The following is a 15,906-nucleotide window of genomic DNA, read 5'->3' on the forward strand; positions in this document are numbered from 1 at the left end:
TGGTTTCTTTCCAGAACAATGACTCAGATTCTCAACAGAGGTCTGCTCAAACTCCCAGCTGTGTCCATGTTTCAACCAGTCTCGCCTTTATTCAATGCAAAGCTGAACATTTTGGAGACAGTTCAATTCACTTTGTAATGCACCAGCACCACTGGCAGTAGAGTAGCACCATGGTGCTACCACCACCAAGGTTGAGTTTTGATTGATTTAAAGAGCCAAAGCTTAACTTCACCAAACACTCTTCTTGTACATAAACTAGCTCAAGCTTTTCCTTGGTTATTCATGGGGACATGGATAACCACTGTGGATTATCCATGTGGACCAACTGAGCCTCAGATGGTTCCTGGGTTGCATCGTTTGAGTCAGGTGGATTAGACTTGGGAATCTGAGCAGCACACTCAAAACCCAAAAGCACATCTGAATTGGGAATCACAAGGTGTTTCCCAATTCCCATCATGGATTTGGGAAGCACCCAATTCCACTTATGTTTGAGGACGGGTGACCGAAACCTCAAACATGACTGGAATGTTGTGGACTATAATTTAAAAGGGCTACACACGAAGGAAACAACCCAATATGAATTTACTACAATTTCTTATATGTAGGTTAGTCAATTATCCAGAGAATCAAGACAGAAGTTTGTTGATGTCTACAAGTGCAGAGACAGATTTAGTGAATATATTTCACTGATAATGTAAATGCAAAGAACAAAAAAAGGAGACAATTTCAAATAAATTATGCATTTTATTAAATTAGTTTTGCTCATTCAGATAGTAAGAGGCAAATCAACTCAAACAAAATAAAGGTACATCAGTAGCACATTTATTAAAAAGCAAAAACAAGTGAGGCTCGAAGGACAAGGCGGTTACATTCCTCTGTCTCGACGTCTGCAGTGAAGACGGCCTGCCGCTTATTTCTCTAAAACTCATAACACCGTCTATTAGGAGGTAAGAAAGGTTCATGCATACGCAGACTGGACGTGAGGTTTGGTGCAAAGAAGTTTAAATCTCACATTGTTTATTCACTCGCACACACTTCCAGCAGGACAGGCGACTACAGCAGTTTGCAGCACATGCAGCACTAAGACTGAGGACACTTTAAGGTTCGAGTCAAAACAGGCCAGAAGGTGTTCAAAGAAAACACTAAAAGGACAAACCACCTGAAGAAGCACTGGTACGATGAAGGGAAGGGGCACTTGCATGCTGGCTGTGGCTTGAATGTGACAAACATGCAAAAAAAAAACAACATTCTGTGAGCAGCTGCAGTCTGTTATTTGCTGAACAGGGATGCAGACTGTTCCTCCGACGGGAATCTGTAGTGTGATGGAACGGTAAGAAGCAAGCGGTATTTGCTAAGACTTTCATCTTTATCAGCAGTTAAGGCAAATCTTCCTCTCAACAGTCAGGAGTGGAAAAGAACCCATGAGGACCATTGTCTGGCCTTTTCCACTGCATATTAATGCTTCAGTGGAAGGTTTGAGTTTGTTATGGATGAAAAAAATATAATTAAAAAGTAAACAATGTCTTTGTTTTAGTTTTCTGGAAAAGGTAAAATCAGACACGCTGCTCCTGTAAAGTAATCCATGGTAGTTTAGGAAATCTAGACGTCAACCAGGGGTGATTTATTCACACCTGGGATTCACTGCGTTTACTGTGAACCTGAATGAACCGACATGAAACTGCAGGCCTGATGTCCAGGACTGTTTCGTGTAAAGATGGACGGTTTTAGATGAAACCTACTAATGCAGAACAAACACATTAGAAAAAGCAGAAATATGCAGTGGGGTGAACAAGTGTTTGCCCCCTCCCTGATTTCCAAGTCTTCTGTTTCTCACACTTCAGTTTTTCAAAACGTCAGACCAATTTAAATATCCAAGACAACACAAGTAAACACAAAATGCAGTTTTGAAACAAAAATGTTTACTATAATGTGAAATAAAAAAATAAAAAAAATCAAACCCGGCATGGCCCTGTGGGAAAAAGCGATTACGCCCTAAACCTAATAACTCATTGGGATAACTTGGTCAGTTTATTTTTCTACTGACATCCAGAGGAGAACTTTCAAGGAAACATGCATCAGTGCATTTTAGGTGCAGTCATGTTGGTTGTACTGTTTAATTGTTACTGTTTTACAACGCAGCGGCTCCACAGGTTCAATGGTTCACCGCGGTCATTCAGCTTGAATCTAAAGCACTGCCAGACTGCAGCTGTGACGTTGAGCGGTGAGGCGACGGTCACTTGCCCTTATCCAGCCGAGCGAACGCCGTAATTTATTCATGTCAAATTTCTAGCTCATACACGCAGACGTGCACACACAGCCGAGCAAGGCCACAGAGAAAAATTGAAAATTGCTAAACTTTTTTTTAGCTGTTTTTGCTATTGTGTCCCGTATATTGGGTTCAGCCCAAAAGGAAGAAAGCGGACGCTTTTACCTCCCTGTGTGTTAAGCTGCTACCAAGGAAACGAGAGAAGAGTAACAAAGCACCGGAGTGAAGACTTTAGTCATCTAGTGTCTTTGGTAGAAAGAGTCAGAGACAGGATGAAAAGAAACAAGTGATTATTATAGCCCTCATTTTAATATGGAGCTCATTTTAATTTATTGTGCAATTAATTGATTTGTTTATTGCCACAGGCCTACCTGTAATAATAAGCATCCTATTTAAAAATTGCATTTTGTGTTTACATATGTTACCTGCAAAAAAAGAGGGGAAGACACTTTTTCACATCACTCTATATTTTTAGGAGGCTTTTCCCAGATCGTGGGAAGGTCTGTAAAAACATGAAGAAACACCCGGAAAAACAAATAAGTTAGCATCAGAAATCCTCTGATTAAACATCTGACATGCACTTCAATAAATAGAAGAATATCAATGACAACATTGTTATGACATCACCAAAACTGGTCTAGGAGGAATGTGACTGATCCCAGCCAGGGAGTTTCCTCCTCTTACTGTAACAGTGTCACCATGTTCAGACCTTCTGTTATTATTCTGAGGAGTGTGTGCAGCGGATTGCAGTGGAGTGTTTACTGAAGCTTACTCGCTAGTGCAAGTGTGTCTTCCTTTGAAGTGAAAGCTTCAGTTGTGCCCGTTCACACTCATGCACATGCATGAACTCTAACTCAGAAGCTCCAGGTATGTGACAGGCACTTTTCCTTTCTGATTTCCTTTCTCTCCAATCAGCCAGTCAGAGTCCATTCCTGGCACTGTGTAAACTGTAATCAGCTGAAACACAGAACACAGGGAGCATTTTAGGACAGGCATACAGAGGGGGCAGCTAAGTGCCCAGATGGATGAGGGCCTCAGCTGCCAATCAACCGAAGGTAGAGCAGATGAGAAGCAGCTGAAGTTTCACAGTAGGGTGATAAAACAACTTCTTGTCTCTGATTAAATAAAAAGGACAGACATTTTCACACTTTGTTTTCATTCCATTTCATTGACCCTCTCTGACCTGTGCAGAAGTATGACAACAATGAACTCTTCCCAATTAAATTCCTCAACAACGTGTTTGCAGGACATGCTGCGGCACATTCTGTATCGGTCACTGATGGTGAAGCACGCAGTGAGGAATGCAGCCCTTTGGATTGGTGGCTTAGTTCACATTAAACGACATGGGACAACTGTGGACCACGGTTAATTAATAGATTTATTGGCCTACCTGGCACTGTAAAGCAAGCCCAGATCATCATGTTCTAGAGCTGCTGATATGTTTTATCTGATCCCACTCCCCAATGGTTTCTTATGGTTTTTTGAATACCTACTGCACTACCTTTAATTTCTCATTTTGGTTGTTGTATTTGGCCTCATGGGAATCCGCATGCTTCCACTGCCGTTAATCGTGCTGCTGGTACACAGGAATTTCCCCACTGATCAACAATAAAGGGATATTTCTATTCTATTCTCCTCTCTAAAGCGTTGCTATGAAAGCCGTTTCTGTGCTCAGCCAACGCTGCTGCTGGAGCCAGTCCTCAACTGGTTCTGTAGAAGAACCAGTTTGCTCTAAATGTCTCATCCAGGTAATGTTTGATCCTCTTGTGTGACAGCTTAACTGCACAACTCCAACGACAAAAACAGACAACAATCAAGTCACAAAACCTGGAGACCATGACTAATTGTGGGAAAGTCCAACAGGAGCGTTCATGTTCATTAATATTATTTTCAGACTGCATCTGGTGGTGCTCAGACCACAATCAGTCATGGTCTCCAGGTTTTTATTCTGGATCATGAGTTTTTTTTTACATGTTTTGATAGTTGCCTGGTTTTTAGGGGCTCTCCACGAACACATGTCCTTAATTTTGTGAATTTGGTTCCAGATCAGACTCAGTAGATCCTAGGCTTACTCAGAACATTGTAATGCTCTATTGTTGTTGTTGTGTCTTTACTCCAACATAGTATATTTAAATAAAGATTCAACTTGGTGGTAAGAAAAACGAACGTTACTTTGTTTATTCTTATCTCCTAGGTTACACATCAAAGCACTGGCGGATAACCTATAGGTAACTCTGTAGCTAGGGTGTAGTTCCGCTGAAGTAAATAGATCCACTATATATACTACACTCCTCCCCTTTTAGATTAATGCTACATAACTAAAGTAACATATAACATTGCCAATGCATTAAACACAATTTGTTATCCAGGTGACAAATATTGGAACTTATTATTATTATTATTATTATAGTCCATAAGTCAATCTTTTCGGGGGTGTCCTGAGTCTTTCAGGGTAACGCCTGGGAACCTGTGGGGTGCCCTCGGTAGGGGGCACTTCCTCTGCAACTGTGGGTGTCACTGTACTGGGTTCAGAGTTGGTTTCAGGATCAGGTGGACATGCTGGTTGCTCCGGTGTCTTTGGTTGAGCATTCAACAGTTGATCCACATGACGTCTCCAGGTATGCTCTCCTGTGTCCACCTCATACATGAGAGGGCCGCTCCTAGTGATTATCTTTCCAGGCGTCCACTTTTCCCCTCGGTAGTCACGTGCCAGGACCTGCTGTCCCACATTGAAGCTCCTTGGCGGTTCATTAGAAAAGCTGTTGAACCGCTTGTTCTACACTTCTCTCCTCAGGTTTGGCTTTAGAAGGTCAATGCGAGATCTGAGCGGTCTGTTCATTAACAGCATAGCAGGTGTCTGATTAGTTGTTGCATGGACAGAATTGCGGTACACCAGGAGGAAATTGTCAATTTTGTGTTGAAGAGAGATGTCTTCTTTTGTCATTGCTTTTATGGACTTTTTGAATGTTTGTATGAACCGTTCTGCTAACCCGTTTGTTGCTGGATGGTGAGGTGCTGACTTGAAATGCTTGATGCCATTCTTTTTCATGAAGTCTTGGAATTCTTCAGAAGTATACTGTGGGCCATTGTCGCTCACAATTTGTTCAGGTAGGCCATTCCTGGCGAAGATGGTTCTCAGAACAGAGATAGTCTTTTCTGATGTTGTTGACTTCATTGGGACTACACCCCATACTAGACTAAGAGCCTCCCTGTCTATTTGTGCATAATTGCGTTCGGCACTTGACAGGGACCTTGAAGCAAATGCAATTGGGCGTCCATTATCCATCATGTGCGACAGGACTGCGCCAATGCCGTATGGGGACGCGTCACATGCTAGACGGATAGGTCTGGATGGGTCATAGTGGGTCAGTAGCTCGTCAGATGTTATTAGTCTTTTTGTTTCTGTGAATGCCTTTTCACATTTTTCTGACCAACGCCATTCCACTCCTGCCTGTAGCAGCGCATTTAGTGGATACAGCACTGAGGCAAGGTTTGGTAGAAACTTGTGGTAATAGTTGACGAGACCCAGGTATGATCTGAGTTGTGACATATTTTCAGGTTTAGGTGCTTTCAGCACTGCCTCAATTTTCTCTTGTGACTTGTGCAAGCTGTGCTTGTCAATGACATGTCCGCAGTATGAGATTTCACTTTTGAAAAACTCACATTTCTCTCTCTTTGCCCGTAGGCCATACTCATTCAGCCTGGTGAGTACTTTGCTCAGGTTTTGGAAGTGATCATCATCATCTTTTCCTGTTATGATAATATCATCCAGGTAGCATTGTGTTCCAGGTATATCCTGGAGCACCTGATCCATGGCTCTTTGACAGACGGCTGGGGCTGAAGCAACACCAAACACAAGGCGATTGTATTGGTAAAGTCCCTTATGAGTGTTGATGGTTAGAAACTTTTTGTTTGACTCCTCCACTTCCATCTGGAGATAGGCCTGTGACAAGTCTATCTTTGAAAACTTCTCCCCACCAGCCAATGATGAGAAGATGTCCTCTATTCGGGGAAGAGGGCACTGTACTGTGCGCAACACCGGGTTGATGCTCACTTTGAAGTCTCCACATATACGCACTTCACTTTTTCCTTTCTTCATCACAGTCACTCCAGTCAACTTTTGAGAGAATGCCAGATGCCTCCAAGCTTTGCAGTTCAGCGTCTATCTTGGGACGTAGGGCATATGGCACCGGGCGCCCCTTGTGGAATCTTGGGTTGGCATCTTTGTCAAGTTCAATTTTTGCTTTTATGTGTTTTAGTTTGCCAATGCCTTTCTCGAACACGTGTGCATTAGCCTCCAATAACTGTGGCAATCTCTGCTCAGGCCTACGAGTGGCGTTCTTGAGGCCTGTTGAGATATTCAGGGCTTTTATTGCATGCCAGTCAAGCTGAATTCTTCTCAGCCATTCACGCCCTAATAGCGCTGGGCCTGTGGTTTTCAGGACATAGAGCTCTAGCTTGTGTGTTTGGTCACCATAGACCACATCCACTTTAAGTTTCCCTTTTGGTGACACTTTTTCACCTGTGTAGGTTTTTAACATCACTGATGTCTTTTTCAGTGGTAAGTGGGAGAACAGCCTGTCATAATCGGTTTCGGATATCACTGACAAAGCTGAACCTGTGTCCAGTTCCATCTTTAGTTTCACACCGGACACTGTAGTCGTGACCCATATTATTTTTCTGTCTTCCTCTGTTATGCTATGCAACTCTAAGCATGACAGGTCATCATCCTCACTGCTATTTGTGTTGTCAGAATGTTCTGTAACTTTGTGCATTTCATTTGCTTTGGCCTTTGATTTAGGTTTGAAACTTTTGTTCTTTCCAGATTTTTCTTTTTGGGTATTTGCTTGGTCTGATTTGCATGCTCTTTCTATGTGGCCTTGTTTGTGGCATTTCCTACATGTCTTTTCTTTGAACCAGCAGTCGTTTGCTTTGTGTGAGGATTTACCACACCTGTAGCATTTTTGCTTTTTTCCATCCAAAGACATTTGATGCACTTCGTTTTCTAAGCTTTTCTTCTGTAGCTCTGATGCACCCTTAGTTGCTGTTTCCATTGAGATAGCTAGTTCGAGTGCTTTCTTCAAATCTAGCTCTTTTTCGGACAGTAGCCTTTTTTGTGTGCTCGTACAGTGCATGCCACATACCGACCGATCTCTTAAGGCATCGTCAAGTCCCGTTTTAAAGTCACAATGTTGCGAGAGTTTGCGCAGTTCGGCCATGTACTCAGATATGCTTTCATCTTTCGTTTGATTCCTCTTATGAAATTTGAATCTTTCCGCTATTACTAGTGGTGTGGGATTCAAGTGCTTCTGCAATGTATCAACAATGTCTTTATATGACTTGCTCGACGGTTTAGCAGGGCTCAGGAGATTACAGAGTAGACTGTAAGTTTTAGCTCCCATTAGACTGAGGAGGACAGAACTTTTTTTTTTTTCCTCGATATCATTAGCGTAGCAGTACAACTCTACTCGCTCTATGTATGATTCCCAGTCTTCACTTGAACTATCAAACTCCTCTACTTTTCCAACGTGAGCCATTTCCGTTTATCCTTTCACTGTGTGCTATGCACCGTTACTCACAGATCCTTTGCTAGGTTTCCTTTCGTCTCCTGCTTTATTTCGTCCTTTTTTTTCCTTACCTTCGGTTTACATTTTTCATTTCGTGCGGTTGTTTAGGGTCCAGATTACTCGTCGCCAATTTGTTGTGTCTTTACTCCAACATAGTATATTTAAATAAAGATTCAACTTGGTGGTAAGGAAAACGAACGTTACTTTGTTTATTCTTATCTCCTAGGTTACACATCAAAGCACTGGCGGATAACTTCTTGGTAACTCTGTAGCTAGGGAGTAGTTCCGCTGAAGTAAATAGATCCACTTTATATACTACAGTTGTGTCACATTTGTTTTCTCCAGGTCTAATCAAGAGTTTGAGTCTCTTTCGCTTCCTTTTAGTGTTTCAGTGTAATTCCTTCGTCCCAAATCTCCCAACTGTCAAATACCAAAGAAAGTATACCAATCTGCTATCAGCTGTGAAAGTGGACTATTGTTCTTCAATCTAAACAAAGTGGTTTTCATAGCGCTGTTTAACTAAAGCTTCCATATGTGTTCATAAATGATTATAGAAACTACACAAACTGAGGCCAAAAGAAAAAATGACAAACGTAAAATCCATCCCTGGCACATACAGATCAAGGATATGAAACAGATCTGGTTTGATTTGTTGATGTGTCTGATCAAAAATTACCTTAATGAGAGACTGGCTGCAATAGAATAGAACACAATAGAATAGAAGTGTATTAGTAGGAGGCTATAGTATTAGTTGATAAACTACTCCACCCAAGGTGTTAAGAAGCCATTTCCATAAACGTCAAGCAAGGAAAAAATATGATTTGTGTTCCCAGTTACAATGTTTCAGATCAAGCATATTTTGTCATCAAAGGTAACCTGACTAAAATCCAAACCATGTTCTCCTTTTATTAACTATGAGGCTCAGTATAAATAAAAGTGACTTGCTACTTGACAGCAATAACTAGCAATGAGTTCAATTGTTGTGGAGAATTTCCTTTGCAGATTTGCTTTTAACTCAGCTAAACTGAAGGGTTTAGGAGAATCAACCACAGCATCTCAGATTATGGCTACGCTGCTTTAAAATCTTCATTTAGTCTGAGGCAGTCAGAGGTAGACTTGTTGTTGGGCTTTAGATGACTGTGCTGCTGCTAAACAGCAAAGGTTTGCTTCAGATTGAGGTTCTGAACTGATAGCTGGACATTCTTTGATGCCCTTTGCTTAAATGAATGATGAGTCTGTATGCCTCTTAATCTGAAGCTGTATTAAAATGCTATACATTTCAAAGAAATGCAGAAATCTTGCAGTAATTCTACTCCATGGTTCTATCTTTTTCATACCGAGCTGCTTTGAAAACAACAGTTCTAACTATAATATACCTTTCCATCAAAAGTTAGCAGTAATCTCTGACCTTTGAGATTACATAGATAAATAAAATCTATTTATCTATGTTGTTATTATTAAAGATCATTTGCAGCAGGTTGAGGAGAAATCCTCACCTCATCAGCCAGGAGGGAGAGCTCACTCGAATCAGCAGCATCATAGTCATACAGAACTTTGGCCTTGCGGGTTCCTGTAGCTGGTGCCTGGACCTCTTCGATCTTCAGCGTCTCCGTCTCCACTGGGCTCTCTGTGCCTTCTGATGCGCCGGCTGCAGCAGCCACGGAGTGAGTGGAGTTCAGTGCGAAAGCATTGGGAAGCCTGAAGAACAGGAGGCACACGATGGTCAAACATGAAGTACGGTACGCATGGACCTCAAATACCAAAAACCAAACCAATCATAGAGAGCTCAACACACACAGCTGTGAAAGTATGCATCGTAGAAACCATGTACTGCTGAGAGCAATACTTGCATACTTTATGGATACGCAGACACGCATCCCTAATCAATACATCGGAATTCATCAAAAGTACCTTTTGAAAATAATCTTTCAGAATGGATTAAACATTATTTTCATTAAGCTCAAATTTCTATTACAAAAAATATTTTTAATGATTCATATTCTAAACCTGTATGTCATATTTTCATTAGAAAAGCTATTGTAATAGTTAAATTGATCATCAATAATATTCTAATTTATTGAATGTGTCTGTCCTGCTGGTGTTTGGGAGCAGCTTTACACCGTGTTCCAAATTATTATGCAGGTGATATTTTCTCAGATTTTCTTAAATGCAAATGATGGTCAGTAGAATTTTCAAGTCATGAACTATTACAGTATAAATCAGATTTTACTGAACAAAGCTCCCCATGAGAACAGTATTTGTTTCAAAAATAAAAAACTCTAAATGCACTGTTCCAAATTATTAAGCACAGCAGATTTTCTAAACATTTTATGGATTATAAAAAACTGCAAACAGTCATTCTTTAACTGTGCAGCATAAGTGGTCACAGGTACTAAAATCAAAAGCTAATGCAATCACAAACATCTTAACAGACTGAGTTACATGTTAACATAGAACCTTCTTTGATATCACAGCACAATTCTTGATCCATTGAACTTGTGAGTTTCTGGAAAGTTTCTGCAGGATGTCAGAATATCTTCCCAGAGCTGCTGGTTTGATATGAACTGCATTCCAACTTCAGATCTTCTGCTTGAGGAAACTCCAAAGCTTCTCAATAGGGTAGAGGTCAGAGGAGGATGGCGACCACACCATGGGTTTCTCCCCTTTTATGCCGATAGCAGCCAATGACTCAGAGGTATTCCTTGCAGTATGAGATGGTGGATTGTCATGCATGAAGATAATTTTGCTACTGAAGGTTCAGCTCTTCTTTTTGAACCATGAAAGAAAGTGAGCAGTCAGAAAGTCCATATACTTTGTGTGTCCATCTGAACCATCCAGAGTTGCACAGCAGTCATCAGTGAACAAGTCTGTTTGAAAATTAATCTTCATGTCCGGCTAGATCCACTGCCACCATTTCTGCTTGTGAGCTCTGGTTAGGGGCCCAATAGTAGGTTGATGCACCACAAGCCTCTTGAGGATCCTCCACCTTGAGGTTCCAGAGGCTCCAGCAGCTTCAAATAACTGTTTGCTGCTTTATAAGAGCATTTTAACAGCTGCTCTCTTAATCCGATGAATTTGTCTAACAGAAACCTTCCTCATTATGCCTTTATCTGTACAAACCCATCTTTGTTCTGAATCAGCCATAAATCTCTTCACAGTACAATAACGCTTCAGTTTTTGTTAAATATCTAATGTTTTCATATCTTGTCATACGGCACTACACACTATCTGAGGATTTTTGTCAACAGAGAGATCCTTTCTCTTTCCCATATTGCTTTAAACCTGTGGCCTGCTTAACAATGTGGAACATCCTTTGGAAGTAGATTTCCTTTAATTGAGCTCACCAGACAAACTAATTAACCAGCTCTCTGAAATTAATTATAGTGATTCAAAGAGCCCTGACACACAATACCATCTATAAATTTAATAGCACAACAAAAAATTTGATCTTTATGAGACTTAAATCCAATTTGCATAATAATTTGGAACACGATGTAAAGATTAGATTTACATCTACGGTGTTCCACAGGGAGCAGTGCTTGGATTAGGATGCTTCACTTAAGGTAGGTATGAATAGAGTTGCCATATTGATACTGATGGTGCTCAGCTACATTTACTGTTGAAGACTGATGCACCCAATGAGTTAATTAGATTACTAGCATGAATTAAAGACATCACTGCCAGGATGACTACGGTAATATCTTTGGTCCAGAGTCTGGTACTAATGTGACTATTTTAACCCGTTAAATATAGATTCCACATTTGGTGATGACAATGACACTTAAAAAAAATATTTTGACATTTCTTCATATGGATGTGACCCTGATTTAGATCAATCAGATGAGCTGAGAAAAAAAAAACTGGCTGCAGTGGATGCAGGAGACAGCAAAACAGACAAGGATTCCCAAAGGGACTAACACAAGGCAACAACTGGTCCAATACGTCTTGGGAGCAGATACATTGCAGTAGAATCAGGTAAAGACCTTTCTGCATCTTTTTAAAAAGAGAAAAATAAATAAATAAGGGTGATACTCACACATCCTCATCAGAACTGAAAGCACAAAACAGTAGAAATTATTTGTCATAATTGGGTAAAGAAAAAGGAACTAAAGCCAACATCCTTATCAGCAGTCTCACAAAAGATGTACCCAAGAATAGTTTTATGCTGATACTGATGGAAAAGAAATTAATCACTAACTAAATGAAACTATTTTCAAGAACATAAAACAAAGAATTACATGCTGCAAAATCAAACTAAGGTAGAAAGACTCAGTTAAACAGTTAAGAGATGGACGACATATCAAGACAACTACAACTGATGTAATGTAGTTGCAAATGACTGCTGTGATGCAATATTTAGTAGGCTACTGTTTTTAAAGTGTGAGGAATTCATCCTGTTGTTCATGCCAATAACACTTCTATGGAAGCCTCTGGATGAACACTCAGTTAAAGGGCCAAAATATTTAAAAAGTTTTAGTAGATGAGTTTTGAAAGAATCTCAACTTAAAAATGACGTTTTTTCAAATCCGCAGTTATTCTGCACAACACTGTCCTGTAGCACAGAATGACTTGATCCATAGCTTTACAACCGACTTGAAAATGTTCAGTAAACCAGAATTACAATCTAACTTTATGACAACAGTCACTACTGAACCAAAGTGCTTTCTATTAGTGCATATATTAGTGCAGTTCCAGAAAAATAGACTAGAATAAAAAGAGATAAAAAACAATCAAAATCTGTAAAAATATTAGAAGTGTCACAGTGCCACTATGTGTTAAAAGCAATTTTAGCTTAGCTTTGACATAAAAAATAGATCACTGATGGTCTGCAAATCAAAAGGTAATAAATTCCTCAGCTTTGGACCAGCTGCATTAATTAATGATCACTCTGCTGTTTGAACTTTGACCTAGGTACTTCCAGAAGATGTTGATTAGCAGGCCAAAAAGATACAACTAGGTAACGTGCTTGTTGAAGTCACTTAAATAAGACGGTGCACTGTCACAAACAGCTTGAAAAACAACAATTAAAAGTTTATAGCAAACTCCAGAAATGCACTGGGAGTCAGTGTAGAGAGTCAAGGACAGGAATGATGTGATTGGGTCTCTAAGTGCTGGTCAACAGGAGAGCAGCAGCACTCCGGACCAATTGGAGCCGATTGAAGGAACCCTGGTTTATGAAGTGCATTATAATAAATGATACAGGAACTAATGAAGGCAAGTTTTGCAGAAAAACCTCAAAATGCTCAAAAACAGCAGGAGCTGCAGAGACCGTTGCATTGCTGCTATTGTTTCTCCTGTTTGAATCAGTGCTGTCTTTTGACCTTTTAAGGATTGTAGTTCCTTGTTGCAACAATAATGTGGTTTATTAAGCACATATTTTATTTGTTGGTTATAGTGTTGCATGGAGCAATGATAAACCAAACAGCTAGAAACATGAACAAGATCAAGCAGGATGCAAAGACTGAGAGCAGTAAAATTAAAACCGATGAGTCCATTTCTGTACGGCTGAGCAGCACCGGATTCCTGCAGCATGATGGAGCTGCTGCACAGGACGCCGTGTTAAATGATCCCCGTCATGAAATTCATGGCCAAAATTTCCACAAATACACAATCCGACACACCCTCTTCCAGCATCTTCAGTTAATATAACCTGGAGTCATAAAACATATCGAAGCTGATTACGTTAGCATTTAATCTCTAACATTCTAAACTATGTGCCTTTTAGCTTGGGTACAAAGTTCACAAGCTTATTGCAGTTAAACTCTTTGGTCACATGACGGGGAACAGCTGTGATTTGGGATCAGCTCTTCCATCGTCTCTCACCTTCCCAGCTCTTTCTGCAGCTCCAGCATATGAACATGACCCTGCTTATAGTAAGCGGCCTGGGCCTCCACAAACTCATGCAGACAGCGAAGGTGGTTCACCTGTCAAGACAACCGTACAACAGTTACTCCCATTTTATTTAAACCATGACTATTCTGCTCATATTAACACTGAACTATGAGCAGAATAGATTTCAGGCATTAAAAGCATGGCAATTAATTAGATGCAGTATTAGTGGGCTTCCCTTGTTAGTCTATGGAAAAAACACCAGCAGTGAAATACACCACCTGGCCAAGAAAAAGCTGAATTAAATTAAGCACATAGATACCAGCCTCATATTCAGCTCTGGCTCCAGAGGAGTTTAGGCAAAGGGGGTGAGGGGGGAATGTATTTTGGGGGAGCAGAGTAAACAACCTTTTACTTTAATATAAATACCTTTATGAAACCTTTCAATAAAATCCCCATGTTCATTCATACATAATAAACATGGTTTCTTTTATATTAAATGAACCATGTGACATGCATAAAATGTTGACATGTATAAAATATTGCTCACATTTGTGTCAACATTAGCTCTTATGTTGCAAATGTTACATTTTTTTCAATCTCTGAAGACTATTTCATTAACTGCAAAGTCAATCTACTCAAGTAAGAGCGGAAATAAATTAGACTGATCCCAAAACCAGTTCATGCCGCCAGTCCTGCTCCTATAACATAATTAGTGCATGAGTGATTATTTTTAACTCCGGTATTAGGCTACAAATTATTAGTGTTAGCTTTTTAAGTTATTAAAGCCCAGCTGATGCAATGAGGAGCTTCTGGTTTCTTAAACCACCATGTGGAAAGATGAATCCTGTGGTTGACAAGATGTTAGTCTGTTTGAGAAGGGTTACATCACTGACATCAAGCAGAGCAAACGTCTAAGGAGATGCAGAAACGTCCAAAATTGGACCAAGAGCTGTCCGACGTATTTTTAGAAACTGGGAGAAAAACAAGAGGGGCACTATCATCTTCGAGCAAGAAGTCTGGTCAGAAAAGTACTCCAGAATAAGCTTGATTAGTGAGAAAAACAGCAGTAGAACTCAGAGCATTTAGACATGCAAAATGCACACTGTAAACTCAACAGGTCTTCAATAAATTAGGAAAGCAGCAAACCCCTTCAACCTAAATGTTTTTCTATAATGAATGAAACGGAATCAGTAGGGTGTGTGTGGGACCAGTAAACTGGTGGCTGACCTACATGGGTACTACTGATGCCTTCCAAAAGCAGCCGCGTAACTTCTGCCTGCCGATCGAACTCCGTCTGAGCCAGCCTGAGATCTTGTTCAGCCTGAAACATCAAAGCAGATCAGCTCATTTGTTAGACAAATCTAATATGTCGAAACCAAGTCGAAACTCTGATGCTCCATATTCACACCTGTTAGAACTGCTCTAAAAACAAAAAGCTTGTTTAGCTTGGTATGTTTAAAAAAAACAAACAAAAAAAACAAAAAAGCGGAACGAAACTGTATATAACGACCAAACAGATGTACTTACTTTTTCCACTTCCTCAGTCCAGAGCTGATTGACCAATACGCCGAGTCAAAAAAAAAAAAAAAGAAAAACAAGTTTCAGCAAGACAATCCAGCTTCTGTCCCATTCCCATAATTCATTTTCCCTTTGGGATCAATAAAGTATTTCGAATTCAGGAAGGTAGAATGTTTCAAAAGCAATAAAATGACATTGTTGGGTCATAGATGTCTACATCAAAGGCTGTGTTGTATCAACTATAAATGAGATACTGCATTCAGTGCAGTGGATTAAAGAAGGTTTTTCAGCACAATGCTGATTTTTTGAATTAGCACTTTGTCATATTTGTCCACGTTACCTACGAGGGCAGCTGTAGCTTCAGAGCACCTTCCAGTTTGTTAAAGTTCTAGGCAACAAGGAAAATGAAAGCAGCACTTGAAAGTTTGCCGCAGTCAGGTCAACACTGCTGAGGATTAAGGATTTGTTTCCAAGTCAGCTTCTCCAGGAGTATGTATGGACAAAACACTGCTGCTCATTCCCACAATGTACAATACCAGTACCCACACAAACTGAGCCCATCTGTCATCTTCATCACAAGCTGGTGACTGTCAAAACAAGTCAAAGCAGTCTGCGCTACACAATCACCAGCTTTAAGCCTGCGTTTTGACCACGAGCCAGAAGGAAATAACTGATGTGCTTGTTGAGACCTGGGATTAACATCAGATCTGATCCTATCTGAAC

At 40.3% G+C, this 15,906-nt stretch overlaps 1 protein-coding gene across 9 annotated transcripts in view; it reads right to left on the reverse strand.

Moving 5' to 3' along the window:
- Positions 1–724: 724 nt before the first annotated feature.
- Positions 725–15,906, reverse strand: part of sh3glb2a (SH3-domain GRB2-like endophilin B2a) — a 28,783-nt gene continuing 13,601 nt past the window's right edge. For 5 of the 9 annotated variants that reach the window (XM_044110665.1, XM_044110657.1, XM_044110659.1 and 2 more), the window contains 6 exons: positions 15,193–15,216; positions 14,897–14,986; positions 13,657–13,757; positions 11,870–11,884; positions 9,330–9,531; positions 725–3,223 (listed from right to left, as the gene is read on the reverse strand). In XM_044110665.1, coding sequence (XP_043966600.1) covers positions 3,116–3,223; positions 9,330–9,531; positions 11,870–11,884; positions 13,657–13,757; positions 14,897–14,986; positions 15,193–15,216 — 540 coding nt within the window. In that variant the 3' untranslated portion in view covers positions 725–3,115. The remainder of the gene's footprint in view (positions 3,224–9,329; positions 9,532–11,869; positions 11,885–13,656; positions 13,758–14,896; positions 14,987–15,192; positions 15,217–15,906) is intronic. The other 4 variants (XM_044110661.1, XM_044110663.1, XM_044110664.1 and 1 more) reach the window with 1 other exon arrangement.

Source organism: Gambusia affinis, linkage group LG03 (assembly GCF_019740435.1).
Source record: "Gambusia affinis linkage group LG03, SWU_Gaff_1.0, whole genome shotgun sequence".
In the NCBI taxonomy this organism is placed as follows: domain Eukaryota; kingdom Metazoa; phylum Chordata; class Actinopteri; order Cyprinodontiformes; family Poeciliidae; genus Gambusia; species Gambusia affinis.